Source organism: Heloderma suspectum, chromosome 8 (genome assembly GCF_057233095.1).
Source record: "Heloderma suspectum isolate Gila_16-S chromosome 8, 16-S_ref, whole genome shotgun sequence".
NCBI classification, from domain to species: Eukaryota; Metazoa; Chordata; class Lepidosauria; order Squamata; family Helodermatidae; genus Heloderma; species Heloderma suspectum.
In genome coordinates this window covers 42,420,803-42,435,638 of record NC_139465.1, presented here as the reverse complement: position 1 = coordinate 42,435,638, position 14,836 = coordinate 42,420,803, and the positions used below count along the sequence as shown (strand labels likewise).

At 48.0% G+C, this 14,836-nt stretch overlaps 1 protein-coding gene across 1 annotated transcript in view; it reads right to left on the bottom strand.

Moving 5' to 3' along the window:
• The window catches only part of LOC146339093 (uromodulin-like), a 20,653-nt gene extending 5,817 nt beyond the window's left edge, over window positions 1-14,836 (bottom strand). The window contains exons 1-6 of the mRNA XM_084812156.1: window positions 14,754-14,836; window positions 10,681-10,747; window positions 9,380-9,547; window positions 4,350-4,555; window positions 2,885-3,042; window positions 2,308-2,553 (exon numbers count right to left, since the gene is read on the bottom strand). Of these exons, the coding sequence (XP_084668282.1) occupies window positions 2,308-2,553; window positions 2,885-3,042; window positions 4,350-4,555; window positions 9,380-9,547; window positions 10,681-10,738 (836 nt within the window). The 5' untranslated portion in view covers window positions 10,739-10,747; window positions 14,754-14,836. The remainder of the gene's footprint in view (window positions 1-2,307; window positions 2,554-2,884; window positions 3,043-4,349; window positions 4,556-9,379; window positions 9,548-10,680; window positions 10,748-14,753) is intronic.

The window sequence follows — 14,836 nt, the reverse complement described above, 5'->3', positions numbered from 1 at the left end:
GCCGCCCAACCCCCAGCTCCTTACCTGGACCTTCAGGACGCACGCCAGCAACCATCTTCCTGTTCCAGGGAGTCGCCATTTTTAAAACGGCACAGGATCTATTTCTGGAAATATAGGGAATCTCCGTTTTAAGAATGGCGACTCCCTGGAACAGAAAGATGGCTGTCAGCATGCGACCGGAGGGCCCAGGTAAGGAGATGGGAACTCGCACAGTGTGGGTGGTTGGGGTGGGGAGCAGGATTTGGCCATCCAAAAAATCCGCTTTTGCTCTGGAGGCCGAAGCAGGTCAGGGCCCCCCTGAATCAGCCCAAAATTAATCAGGCCCACCTCAGAAGCCCTGAAGTGGCCTCCAGGGAAGATCGGGGGTCCCTGCACAGCCCTACTTTTTAGGCTCTTCACAAATAACGAATATGCGATTGTTGTGTGCAAGCCAAGAGATGCCACCCAGCAATGTTATTAAAGCTGCCAGGGAACCTGGGACATGCAATTCTACTAGGATGGGCAGATCAGCCTGGTTTCTGGCCCATGCTGGTTTCACATGTGCTCATTCATAAGTCTGTTGTTTCCATATTAATCTGCAGCTCCTCCCCACATCCTCATGAAAATTTGTATTTCAATACCTATTTTCTCACAAAATATGCATTTTTAAATGTATTTTCTACCACAGTACAAATCTCTAACTGTTTTTATCTTAAAATATGCATTTTTCACACATTTTGGTACAGTTTTTGAGCTGGGAGGTGCACTGCAAAGTTCAGAGAACAGCAACATCTGAAGGATAGCTGCATTCTCATCTGCACATTAGTCCAGGGGGTGTGGATCAGGTCGGTTTGCCTGGAAATGTGGACTGAGTGACATCTTTAAGCATCCCTATCATGATGAGGACCTGCTGTTTGGCAGAGCAAGATGACATATCTACATGAGGCTGTTATCATGTGCTCATGACTGGTCACTCATGCAAGTTTGTGGGTCTTTTACATGATGTCATCAACTTCCAAGGCCTCTCCCGTGCTTTATAACCTTTATCTGTTTTTTTTAAAGAATGGGGAAAGTCTGGCATTTTTTCTTGAAGCGCTGCAATGTCTGCATGTATTTTTGCAATTCCACTATCCCACAGCACCATCTAGTGGCAGTATAATGAAACATATAGAACTTGCAGAGAAAGGAAATTCCCCAAATCCCTGAAAAAGGCATGTGTAAACATGTGTAAAGGAGCCAATCTCAATCCTGCAAAGAATCCAGAAGCAGATGCCCCAGTAAAGGTGCGGGATAAAACTAGGGATGTACGAAAGTCACTTACCTTTTCGCAGCTTGGCTTCGCGGTGGGGGGGAGGCGCTTCGCTTTCCCCCCCGAAGTTCAGGCGAAGAGGGGGAGGCTTCCCGCCTGGCCCGGCCGAAATTCAGGCTGGGAAGAAGTGCCCCGTCTCCCCGGCCGCGAAACAAAAAGTAAAAAAAAAAAAAAAAAGACCCCGTGATAGGCTACGTGACGATTTACGTAGCCTATCACGGCTAGATTTCCAAAGTCAGCCATGATAGGCTACGTAAATCGTCACGTAGCCTATCACGGGTGACTTTGGGGGGAAAAAAAAAAGCGCGTACGCAAATGGCAGCGGCCCATGGGCGCCGCCATTTGCGTTCCTTATTTTGGCACGTCTAGTCTACATAAAGATTTACGTAGACTACGGTGAAAATAAGGGCAATGCAAATAGCGTGCCCTTATTTTCGCCGTACTCTACGTAAATCTTTACGTAGACTAGATGTGCCAAAATAGGGAACGCAAATGGCGGCGCCCATGGGCCGCCGCCATTTGCGTACGCGCTTTTTTTTTCCCCCCCCAAAGTCACCCGTGATAGGCTACGTGAAGATTTACGTAGCCTATCACGGCTGACTTTGGAAATCTAGCCGTGATAGGCTACGTAAATCGTTACGTAGCCTATGCATGGGTGTGGTGTTTTTTTTTTACTTTAGTTTTTTTTTTTGCAATGGCGGCGGCAGCAGCCGGTCGGGAGACCGGCCACCGCCCCCGCCTGCAACGAACTCCCGCCAAACCGCTGCCGGGAGGGACATTTGCCAAAGGTAATTCCCGTCCCGGGGGGGGGGCAGGGGGGCGGAGAATTTCACCGCCGATTTCAGGGGACCAAATGCGTTGGCGCTCAGCCCCCCGAAGATTCGGGGAGAAATTCTCTGCCATCCCTAGATAAAACTGGCGTAGAGAAGCCCTAGGACACCAACCCCAGCAGCCAATTTTGTTGGCCGAGGTCATCTACACAAGCAATGGCCACAACTAGGCTCATGCCAAGCTCTCACCCTTTCATGATCAGCGGGTGCTTCGTGCTGTGGTTTGGGTCAGCCGTCGGGGTGCCCCAGCAGTCCTCCACACTCAGGAAGAAGTACTTCACCTGATCCTGCCCTTCAATTTGCAGGAGGACATAGAGGGTGTCTGTCATGAGAAGCATCAATGGCTGTTGGCGGTAGGGCTGCTCATAGGTGGCGTTCTTGTATAGCACCATCGTCACTGTGAAGTCCCCTTCCTTGACCGCAAACTGCACAATCCTAAGAAAGAGAGGCACCCCCCCGCACAAACTAGTCAGTAATCCACGGAAGTGGGACGTTGCCTGAATACCCTCACCCAATTGTCTATACTTATCCTCTCTGCTCCCCCACATCACAGATGGTGGGGCACAATCCTTCACTGCTCCTAGTCAGCAGCCTAACTCAGGAAGTGCATGGCAGGCGGAACGGCACACAGATCCCTCTCTTAACACCTTGCTGCTGCCTCCCAACATCTGCCACCTGAGGCAGCTGCTTCACTCAGCCTAATGGTAGGGCCGGCTCTGTAGATCAGAAAGGGGAACACCTGGCAGAGCCCAAGCAACAAACATACGTGTCCATAGCCTTGACCGGGTGGAGCAGACCAACCACACGCTTGTAAGCATAGATGCAGGAGAAGTGTACACGGGTGAGGATGCTCCTGGTGATCACGCCCTGATCCTCCCTGTCCGACTCAATCACATTGGCGTAAGACACATGGGAGCTGTTGACCTGAAAATGGACCACACACTGGATTAGGGGATTCAAACCACAGCCATGGGTGAAGGCAGCCGTCATATAGAACCAGAAGTCGCAGTGCACCCACAGTGGGCATGACAGACAGACATATCAGCCAATCAAACACTGATTTAGTTGTGAGTCTTGCTTGCGTCACCTCCCAACTCATGTTTCGGTTGGGCCATTCAGCAGTTTTTAAGGATAAGTCTTTGCTGTATTTTAGAAAAGGCCAGAAAACATTTTAACAGGAATTACTAAAATGCCTGAGGGATTGGGGCCAGATCACACTAGGGGAGGGCCCTTCCTCCAGAAACCCCTCCCCTCCACAAAGCCCCACTCCCTGACATCATCCTTTTCTCTTTGCAGAGAGAGGCAAGAGTGATCACTCCTGACTAGGGATGTCGGAGAAATCTGCAACGGAATCAAATGCGTTTGGAGATTTATGAATCCACAGCAGACAGGCTTTTCCCCAGTCGGGTGGTTTCCACAGACTTGTGGGCCATTTTTCTAATTTTCACAAATTTTGCGCAAATTTAATAAAAGAAAAATAGGCAAAATTAAAAAATAGCCCAAAATGCACATTCCCCCCTTAGGTGAAAGTGTGAAAATATGTATTTTGGGGGCACTGGTGCATTGGGGGGGATTTGAACATTTTTACAAGTGCAAAATTGCACAAATGGGGATTTGAGCAAATTCAGAAAAAAATCGGATTCCGTCGATGAAGGGGTGAAGGAATTAAAGGTGCCTGACAATTTGTGAAATGCAGACGGAATGGACTTTACACCATCCGTACTGGGCGTCAGGAGATCCGGGTTCTAGTCCTCACTCAGCCATGGAAGCTCCCTGGGTGACTTTGGGCCCGTCACAGACTCTCAGTCCAATCCACCTCACATGGTTGTTGTTGTGAGGATAAAATGGAGGAGGAGGAGTATGTACACCGTCTTGGGTTCCTTAAGGAGGAAAAAAGGTGGAATATAAATGTAATAAATAAATAAATACATTTCTGCATGGAGAATTTAGAGGAACTCAGGTAGTAAGACTAGCAGAGACCCCCCTGGCTGAGATCTGGAGAGCCACTGCCACTAAAACTGCACAATTCTGGACTAAATAGGCCAATGGTCAGACTTGGTATAAAGCCATTTAGTGGTGGGTGAGGTCCAGTGTATTATTGGGGCCCTGAAGTCAGCAAGGAGCCCACCCAACCAAATGCACTCCATTATGGCCTTGTGCGGGGCACTGAAAGGTCTAATGGAGCACGACTGAGCCACAAAGAGGCAGGGGAGGGAGCCAAGGATCCACACCTTGATCACAGACCCACACGCTGTATGGTTCTCGCCCGACAGCTTTGCTCCCCAGAAACTTGCTCCTTCTTCGTCCTGCTCAGAGACTTTGCAGGCGCGGTTCTTCAGGTGGACCAGTGCCGAGGGGATCTTAAGCATCTCAAACACCTCCTTCCTCACCATCATCTTCATGTACTCTTCCTCACACTGCAGTTTCACCACCATTTCTGGGGGAGAGAAGAACATGACGCCCTTGATTGCACTCCAGTTTTCTGAAGAGTGAGAACTCCAGCGGTGCAAGCATTTCACCCAAGGTCTGGCTTCCTTGGAATGAGGTTACTGGAGACTGACTGGTATTTTTGCAAAGTGCGGTTTATTAGCACACACACACACAGGTTGAGCATGAGTACAGCTCAACCTGAGTACAGGCACACAGCATTCACCCAACAAATCTGTAACCCTCCGAGAGGTTTCTAGGGGAACGAACCACTGGCATCATCAGATCCTTGCAGAGCGCCACTCAGCCCTCCCTGTCTCTCTCTTTCAGTTTCCCTGCAAAAATGGACACAGACCCTCACTTAACTTGCACATTCCTTAGGGAAGGGGGAAAAGGTATCCCTTCTGATATTTGCTAGCCCTTAAGAACCGTTTAAGAGTCATTGGCCTATTACAGAGGGGATCTGCCAGGTTCTGGCTTCCCTCTGGTCTTGAATCTTTCCTAGTCAGGGTGGTCCCAGACACAAGGCTCCTAGTCCTACCAGTGAAAATTCAACCAATATAGTCCGGCATTCTGTTCCCACAGGGGGCAACCACACACCTGTGGGAAGCCTACAAGTCCAATCCCCTTTTGTCCAGTCCCCTTTTGAAGCCATCCAATTTGGTGGCCATCCCTACATCTTGTGGTAACGAGTTCCATAGTTTGACTCTGCGCTGCGTGAAGAAGTCCTTTTATCTGTCCTGAATCTCGCACCATTACACTTCATGGGATGACCCTGGTTCTAGTATTATGAGAGAGGTGAGTAAGCAGAGACATGATAGAGGTGTACAAAATTATGCATGGTGTGGAGAATGTGGGTAGGGAGAAATTATCCACTTTTTCCATACCATGCATAATTCTGAACACCTCTATCATGTCTCCCCTTACTCATCTTTTCTCTAACTCCCCAACGTTGTAACCTTTCCTCACAGGGAAACTGCTCCAGCCCCTTGATAATTTTGCCTTTTCTGCATTTTTCCCTACAATATTCTTTTTTAGGTGTGGTGACCAGAACTGTACACAGTATTCCAAGTGTGGTCACACCATAGATTTATATAAAGGCCATATGATATTGGCAGCTTTATTTTCAGTTCCTTTTCTAATTATTTTCCATTCCTTTTCTAATTCCTTTTCTAATTCCTTTTCTAATCCTAATTAGAAGTCATTGCACAGGTATTCCATCTTTCTCTCCTCAACAGATTTTTTTTTGGTAAGAAAAAAAAAATGGAAGAAGTGGTGGAAAAACAAGGGAGGGAAAGGCGACATCATCTGGTCACAACACATACTCTGCCATAAAATCCCATGAATGGGGCAGGGGGATGGTACAATAAAAGCCTTGTCTGGAAGCACCCGCCTGTAAGACAAATGTGGGCAACTTGTGGCTCTCCAGTTGCGGCCTACAACTCCCATGATCCCTCAGCATTGGCTCTGCTGGCTAGGGCTGTTGGGAGTTGTAGGCCAAGTCATCTGGGAGGCCACCAGTTGCCAACCTCTGCTGTAAGAGAATCCTGAAAGATCATTCAGACCAACTACAAATCTCCTTACAATAAGATTGTGAGAGCAGTAAATAATTCCATCCTTAGTTAAAGAAATCATTTTCTGATTTGTTTCCAAAGAACCCTGGGGGTGGGGTGTTCTCAGAACATCAGTAAGTTTCCTTGAGAGAAAGTTTGCTTGCCACGATCAGTTTTCGCTTTCAAATGGCAGGTCAGCCAAACTAGATGTGAAGGTAAATGCAGAAGTATCCATGTCAGAGTGCTTATTTTTAAAAAGTAATAGCAGGTGTGTCTACCCCCCCCACCACCTTTTCATTGGGACCACAGTGGGTAGAGAGGGAGGTTTAACTCTTTCCTCCCCTGCTGTGGTCCTGACAAAAGCTGCCCCCTCCCTGTGACTGCTATTAGCCCCAGGGGGCAAGTTTCTGTTGAGCTGCATGAGTTTTAGGGTGCTCCCTTCATTTAGGCCAATGGTGAGCCCTCCCCACTCAGGCCTGGCCAGTGCATGAACCAAGTGTTCCCCTTAGCAATGCCCCAGAGCCCTCTTCAGTGTCCAGGGAATCTATGGCCAAAGCTTTGGGATGTCTTGGCAAACAGGTTGCTGTGGAAGGTCAAAATCTTGAACGCTGCTGAGTTGCAGAACTCCGTCAGTGCACAGGGGGATTCGGAATGGCCACGAACACGCAAGGGGCAATGGACATTCCATCCCAGTGCAGACCTGCCTTCAAAGGTGCCGCTGGTGTCAGGCCAGTAGGCAGAAGTCCAGGGCCCTGCAGCCCTTAGGGCCCCCTAAATACAGGCCCCCTTCTTGTTTTCCCCCTTCCCCACCAGCATGCTGTTTGCTCTTCCTCTGTTTATTCCCCCCAGGCAACGGCTTCCTTCCTTCCTTCCTTCCTTCCTTCCTTCCTTCCTTCCTTCCTTCCCTGCCTCCTACTTTTAGAAGAGTTTGGGTTCACTGCAGAGGGAGCTGCAGTCACACTCGGCATCTTCATTTCTATAAATTTTCTACATATGGCTTCTAGATGGCCTCATGGGCCAGAGGCACGCTGGAACATGCTGGACGCCACTCCAAACTTAAAAGAAAGAAAAAGAGAAAGGTGGTGGTGCCAGGTAGGGGATTGTGCTGGAAAGAGCAATGACTGAGTAAACTGGGGGAGGTCTTGGTGTGGGTGCACATTTATACTGGGAAGTGTGTATTTAGGCAGGTATTCTTTCTAGCTTTTCTGCTGCATGAGTGGTGAGCAGCGCCTGGCGAGGGCCCTTCTGCCTGGGCTCTAGGCGATCCTTTCTTTGCTGCCTTTTTACATAGACCCAATCTCTAACTCCTAGGCTGTGGCACTGCTCCTGATCGGGTGCAATGGATGCTCTTCTTCCAGATGGAGAGTCAGCGAAGGGAAAGAGCGGTGGTGTGGTGGGGAGGAGAAAGAGTACTGTGTTAGGGTGGGGAGGGAGAGAAAGAGCCGAGAAGTGTCTGTTTCTAAATTGCCAAAAAGAAGAAGAGGAAATAAGTCACAGAAAAAGAGGGCAAAAGAGGGCAGCAATCTGCATAAAAATTGCATATGCTAATGTATATGTATAGATGCAAATTTAGAAATAATCATTGTAATTTAAACAGGGCTACAGCATATCTCACGGCTAGGGATGTACGAAAATCACTTACCTTTCGGGGATTATGCTGATGGTGCGGGGGGAGGCGTTCCGTCCCTCCCCCCCCCCCCGGAATCCTGGCCGGCTGGCTGTGCTCCGCAGTGATTCTGTGGAGCCGCTGGCCGGCTCCGCCAGCAGCCGGACATCCGGCCGCTGGCTAGCAGGGACGCAAATGGCGGTGGCCGTAGCCGCCGCCATTTGCGTCCCTGCAGTCAGCCGTGATAGGCTATGTAAATCTTTACGTAGCCTATCACGGCTGAGTAAAACAAAAAACAAAAAAGCGCGTGTACGCAAATGGCGGCGCCCATGGCCGCCGCCATTTGCGTTCCTTATTTTGGCATGTCTTAGTCTACGTAAACATTTATGTAGACTAAGATGGCGAAAATAAGGGGAACGCAAATAGCGTAGATGCTACGCTATTTGCGTTCCCCTTATTTTCGCCGTCTTAGTCTACGTAAAAGTTTACGTAGACTAAGACGTGCCAAAATAAGGAACGCAAATGACGGCGGCCATGGGCGCCGCCATTTGCGTACGCGCGGTTTTTTTTTTTTAAGCCAGCCGTGATAGGCTACGTAAAGATTTACGTAGCCTATCATGGTGTTTTTTTAAAAATCTAGCCGTGATAGGCTACATAAATCTTTACGTAGCCTATCACATTTGTTTTTTTTTTTAAACCTGGAAATGGCGGTGGTGGCAGCCGGTCGAAAGACCGGCCGCTGCCGCCACCGCCGCCGCACCGCTGCCGCCACCGCCGCCGCACCGCTGCCGCCACCGCCGCCAGGAAGATCCGCCCCAGGTAAGTCCCATCCCGGGGGGGTGGCGGGGGAGTGGCGGGCCGTTCAGCCACCGATTTCGGGGGGCCGAATGCTCTGGCACTCGGCCTCCCCGAGATCCGTGGCGGAACTTTCGTATATCCATTCTCACCACAGTGTGAAAGACCGTGACCAGGTGACCTGTGTGCTTGCCTGTTCAGGCTGCTTCCTGTGCTTCAGGTGCTTTCTGTGAATGGGCAACAGCTCAGATGGTTCTTTATCTTTAAACCAGAATCAGGCAGGACAGTGCTTCAAATAAGGGGCACCTTTAAACAGAGGACTGCCCTTTATAAAAGAGGACACGTGGCCACCCTAAAATCACATGGTGGGGGTGGGAGGAGATCACAGAAAGAAAGACCTCAGGAGGGGGGAGCAAAATGGGGATGGGGAGCAGTAGGGATAGACAAATTTGTCCATTTTGTTTCCTTTGTTTCTCATTTTTCCTGTCTTAAGTTCAGATCATCACAAACTTTGAGAATTTTATTTAAAGTGTGCATAAAAATTCCTGTGCATGCTTGTGCGCATTTCTCCTAATAAGTGCATTTTTAATACAATTTTCCCTTATATGCACGTTTGCAAACAATTTTACTAATATAACACATTTTTAATATATATTTCACTAACGTGTGTGAACTTTTCCCTAATACATGCATTTCTGTACGCACTGTTTGATTGGAGAACTCTATTGCAAAATTTGGAAAAGTGCATATTTCCAAGGATAACTCCCATTTGGTTCCCGTATTGGTTCAAGAATGCGAATTTCGAAATGAATTTCTCCCCCATCCCCAGGGAATGCATCCTGCCCAGGCTTAACCCCAGCAGCAGCACTGCCTGCCTTACCTTTGCAGAACGGGCCAGTGAAGCCTGGCTTGCAAGTGCAAATGGGATTGTTGCCAACCTCCTTGCAGTCTCCCTGGTGAAAACATGGGCTCGGAAAGCAAGGCCCCAGATTCCTCCGGGCACGTGAGACAGCCTCCCCTCGTGCGCTGTGAGGCTCCGCCAGGTGACCTGCAGCAGAGGGAATCGCTCAACCCCTCGGCCGACAGCAGAGAAGGCCGCAGCTTTCACCCCCCACCCAAAGCTGAGGCGCCTTTGGGTGGCAGCTTCCCGCCTGGCAGCTTGGGGCCTGCATGCTTCCACTTGACTGCACAAAGAGACAGGCTCAGGGCTAAGCCAGGGGCTTTTAAAACGAGCTCAGGTGCACACAGCATGGCTCGCACTCATGTATATAAAATGTGTATATTAGTGAAAAAAAATAAAAATGCAATTATTTGGGGAAATTGCATGCCAAAATTATTAGGGAAAATTGTGTCCAACAATGCCTGTATTAGGAGAAATGTGTATGAATATTTGTGCAGACATATCTATATCCATATCTATCTATATAATCTATATCCTATATATTTGGCACCCCAAATACATCCTATATATTTGGGGTGCCAAACCTCTTTCAGCCTGAGGGCCAAATTCAGTTTCAGAGAAGGTCGCTAGTGGTGGGCAGGGCAGGAGGCAAGAGGGGCAGGGACAAAAAGCATCAGCATATTTCATCTTAAAGCTCTTGCTGCTGGGCCACTAAGCTTTAGAAGAGGCATTTCAGCCTTTTAGAATGGAAAAAACCTGCATAAAAGCTGGGAAAACACCACACGATTGGTGGTTGAGAGAAAGGAGTGGGGCCAAGGGAAGGGAGCACGGTCATTGGGGAACCCCAGAAGGCCAGATGGAACTACAGGACAGCTGGATTTGGCCCCTGGGCCTGATGTTCTGCACCCCTGCCTTAGAGGAAACTAGAGTGCCCCCCCCACACACAAACATTGGCTGGGTCCACACAACATGCGAACCCACACTCAGTGGCTGAATGTGGGTTGCTGTTGAACTGTGGGTTATCGCGTTGTCTGAACGCAGCACGTTTTCCACTGGGTGGCTTGTTAACCATGCAGTGTGGCTTATTTTTCTTGAACAAGCCACCTTGTGGAAAACGTACGACATTCAGACAACATGATAGCCCGTGGTTCAACCACAACCCAGGGTTCAACCACAACCCACACTCAACCACTGAGTGTGGGTTAGCATGTTATGTGTGAACCCAGCCTTTATGTTCCACTGGCCTCTTGGCCTGCCACAATGGCAACTCGAAAACTTACTGTTAGAGCCCTCAACAGCAGGCAGCAAGAGAGCTGGAACCAGGATCCAACAGAACATGGTCACTTTCTGGAAAAAAGAAGCAGTTTAATAATACAGAGCCCATCAGTAACCCTTCACCAGGGTACACCGAATATGTTATTGATGGGGATGCTAAAGGGTTTTGTTTGGTCCACATTTTGAAGTTGGATTACCTGATCCTCACCCTCAGGACTAAAGCATGGAATGGAATTAGACTTTGGACATTTTGGCTTTAATAAAACACAATGGCATGTGTATTTTTAGATTAAATACGTGTAGAAATGCATATTTTGTGAGAAAATGCATTCAGAATTACATATTTAAATACCTTTTTCTACAGATTTTTTTAAAGTTGGAGATTAATGGGGAAATGGGACAAAACGGACCTATGAATGAAGAGATGTGAAGCAGACATATATAGGAAAGAGACAGATGTGTTCATCCTTAGATCTCAATGGGGCTTATTATACACACACACACCTATGCATGCTTCGACAGAAAAAAAGGCCTACAACTCTTAGCATTCCGGCATGCTGGGAATTGTAGGAGTTTTTTTCTGTGTAAACATACATCGGATTGCACCCTTAGTCAATTTCTGCACTGCTTCCATATCTAAAAAAATCTCTAAACACTTTACAAAATCAAAAATTAACATACAATTAATTAATTTTAATTAAAATTAAAATTCAAAAATTAAAATAATAAAATATTGCCATTTTTATGTGGGGGCAGTTACTGTGCCCGCCTGGCACTTTCTGCCACATTCAGATGCTCAACGTGTATATGTGAAACACATGGGGGAGATTGGAATCTGAGGGAGCAATGCCATCTGGCCTATAATCCTTTCTCTTTAGTTCTGTCAGGGAGGGCAGGGGCCATGGCTCTGTGGTAGAGCCCCTGCTTTGCATTCAGAAGGTCCCAGGTTCTATCCACGGCATCTCCAGGAAAGGCTAGGAAAGAATCCTGCCTGAAACCCTGGAGAGCCGCTGCTGCCAGTCAGTGTTGATCATACAGGGCTAGATGGACCGACTCAGCATAAGGCAGCTTCCAATATTCCTATCCAGGGAGGTGCAAGGCGCCCCACCACCCAAGACAGGAGGACACGCTCTGCCCCGACTCATGTGCTTCTCCTTCACCCCCCGCTACTGCTGAAGGGAGGAGGGGCACCCCATTTACCGCCCCTCCCACTCTTCTGCCTGAGGTGGGGGATTCATGGGATGGCAGATTAGGATGCCCTTCCTCAACAGAAAGGGGTAGGTGCTCAGCCTGAGCTCGCTGGCACATTTACTCTATGCTGGTGGTGGCATCACAACTTTTCTTCGGTGAAGCTGATAATCTGGATCCCTTTCAAGCTGGGTTCAGGCTCAGGTTTGGGACAGAAATAGTATGGGATGCTGACCGTGGTAGATGGACAAGGGAACCGGGAACTGGACAGGGGGAGTGTGGGCTTGTTGGTTTGGTTGGACCACACTCAGCCGCATTCGATACCATCGTCCATGGCATCCTCCTGGGATGTCTGGCTGATGCGAGACTTGGAGGCACCGCTCTATGGTGGTTCTGGTCCTATTTGGCTGAGCATTCCCAGCAGGTGATGCTCAGAGACTGGTGCTTGGCCGCTTGGCTTTTGGACTCCAGGGTTCTTCAGGGCTCTATTTTGTCTCCTCTGTTTTTTTTGGAAGTCGCAGTCCAACACATCTGGAGGCCAGGCACCAGGTTAGGGAAGGTTACACCACATTGGTTCACCATGTGCAACAACCTTTCCCACTTTAGTTACCAGAGATTTTAAACACACACACACACACGAGATGCCATGGATTTAACCAGGGAACTCTTGGTATTCTCAGCCTCTGATGCTTAGCAATAGCATATCCCCTCTTAGTATCAGCAATATTTAGGCTTTTTTAAAAAAAAAAAGCTTGAGTGTTCGAAACTCCTGCACATCAGTCATCTTTCCAACAACCCTGTAAGGCAGGCTAGTATGATCACCACCGTTTTGCAGACTGGAGGCTGAGAGCTCATGTCCAAGGCCACTGACTCAGTTCAGGGCAGGGACCCAGTACAAGTCAGGGACATCCTGATTCATGGTGTTGGTCATAGTGTATGCTCACTAGAAGAAAGTTAGCCATCCTGCATTCATATTTGTGTGTGTGCACGCGCATGTGCGCTTGCACGTACTGCAACAAGCTTATTTATAACCATTTTCTGTTTAGATGTTCTATTATTTCAGACTTCCCCAACCTGGTGACTTCCAGATGTGTTGGAGGGCAACCCCCATCTTCCCCAGCTGGCATGGCCTCTCTGCTCTGTTGAGGATGGCCAGGCGCAGAAGAGGAAAAGGCTCTTGCATCTTTAATGGTGGTGCAGGAGAAGGAATTTAGCGGGTATAGCCTGTCATGCATGACAAGCTGCACCTTGTGGAATCCCCCGTTCTGCACAGCTATTAAAGGTGCAACAGCCCTCTACTCTTCTGCAACTGGCCATGCTAAGTGTGCGGGTCATCATTATTAAAGAGTTATTAACAGCACAGAGGAGACACGATTCTCCAGCGTTCTGGCTCAGGTGGTCTCCATGGATGGAGGAGGGTCCCCTCTTCAGAGGGTCACCCTTTACGCCCTCCTTCTCTTCATGCTTTTGTCCTATTCAGGTTCAGAACACCTGAATAGGGCTTATATTAAAGTCAGTTTGCTTTGCAAAGACTTTTACAGGCAGGCAGAGGCCACAGAATCTTCAAAGAATTTGTTTGACAGTTACTTAAAAGAGACCAAGGGATCACCAGACAGATGAGCTACCATTATCTTAATAATATAAAAGGATCTATTGCTCTGCCTAGCTGGACTTGTAATAACTTTCAACCAACTGCTTTCAAATATTTAGTGTTTGCAGAGAATTTTCTATAACCCAAACAATTCCCAACTCTTCACTTGCCCTCCCCTCCCAAAAGCAAGCCTCTTCTGCTTTTAAGACCTGCCTCACAGGTGCTTAGTAGGTCAACCCTTTCCCATCACATTACCACTGTGTCAGGAGAAGTGTGACCAATGAAGCATCGGGCTTTCAGGCAACTGTTAAAGTAGCCTCACCCAACCTGGTGCCCTCCAGATTCCTTTTCCTCCAAAGAGCCCAAGGCAGCATACATGAACCTCTTCCTCTCCATTTTATCCTCACAACAACCCTGTGAGGTAGGTTAGGCTGAGAGGCAGTGACTGGCCCAAAGTCATCCAATGAGCTTCATGGCTTGAACCCAGGTCTCCCTAATTGTAGTCCAAAACTCTAACTATTACTCCACACTATGTCTCCAGATGTGTGGGACTTCAACTCCCACCATCCCTATACAGCATGTCCAACTGTTATGCTGGTTGGGGGTGTTAGGAGCTGTAGTTCAGTGTATCTGGGCAGCACGAGGATGGCAAGGACTGTGTCAAAGGCACAGAAGATGATTAGAGCAGAGTTGGGAACTCAGGTTCAATAGACACTGGGACAATTTAGATATGAATTTATTCTAAATATAAATATTTAGAATGCCAAAGAGCCTCCAAACCGGAACCACCTCAGTACAGTATTTATAAAGTCCTGATAAAAAAGCTATCTGGGTGTTATCCAGGCACCTGCACAGCCAAAGCTCCAAGGCCATTTACCAAGCCCTTTGACTGTTAAATAATTGCTTGGAAATTATATACACTTGGCCCTTTGATTCATATCAGAGCAGCTGAAGAAGGCAGAAACCAAAACATTTTGCTTCAAGATTTTAATATTTCTGTTTTGTTAGTCTGTCTCTCCATATGTGTGTGCATGTGTGTACATCACACACACACACAGACTACATATACATACATACGTATAAATAATACACACACACATATATTTGGAGAATGGGGAGTTTTTTCTCTGAAGGGGGCACCTGGATGCAGAGATAGGAAATGACTAAAACGAGATAAGCTTCTAAGTGGTTAAACCTGGGAAGAAGAGAAGACTAAAGTACAATGACAGTAGGAGTAATAGAGGCTTTCCCAGCACCCCTCTCCAACCCTTTTCAGGATGCAATCCTATGCCCACTTACCTCCAAGTAAGTCCCTTTAAATAAAGTTGGCCTTACTTCTGAGTAAGCAGGGATCAGGCTGCATGCCTTCCCTGTCCAGTCCC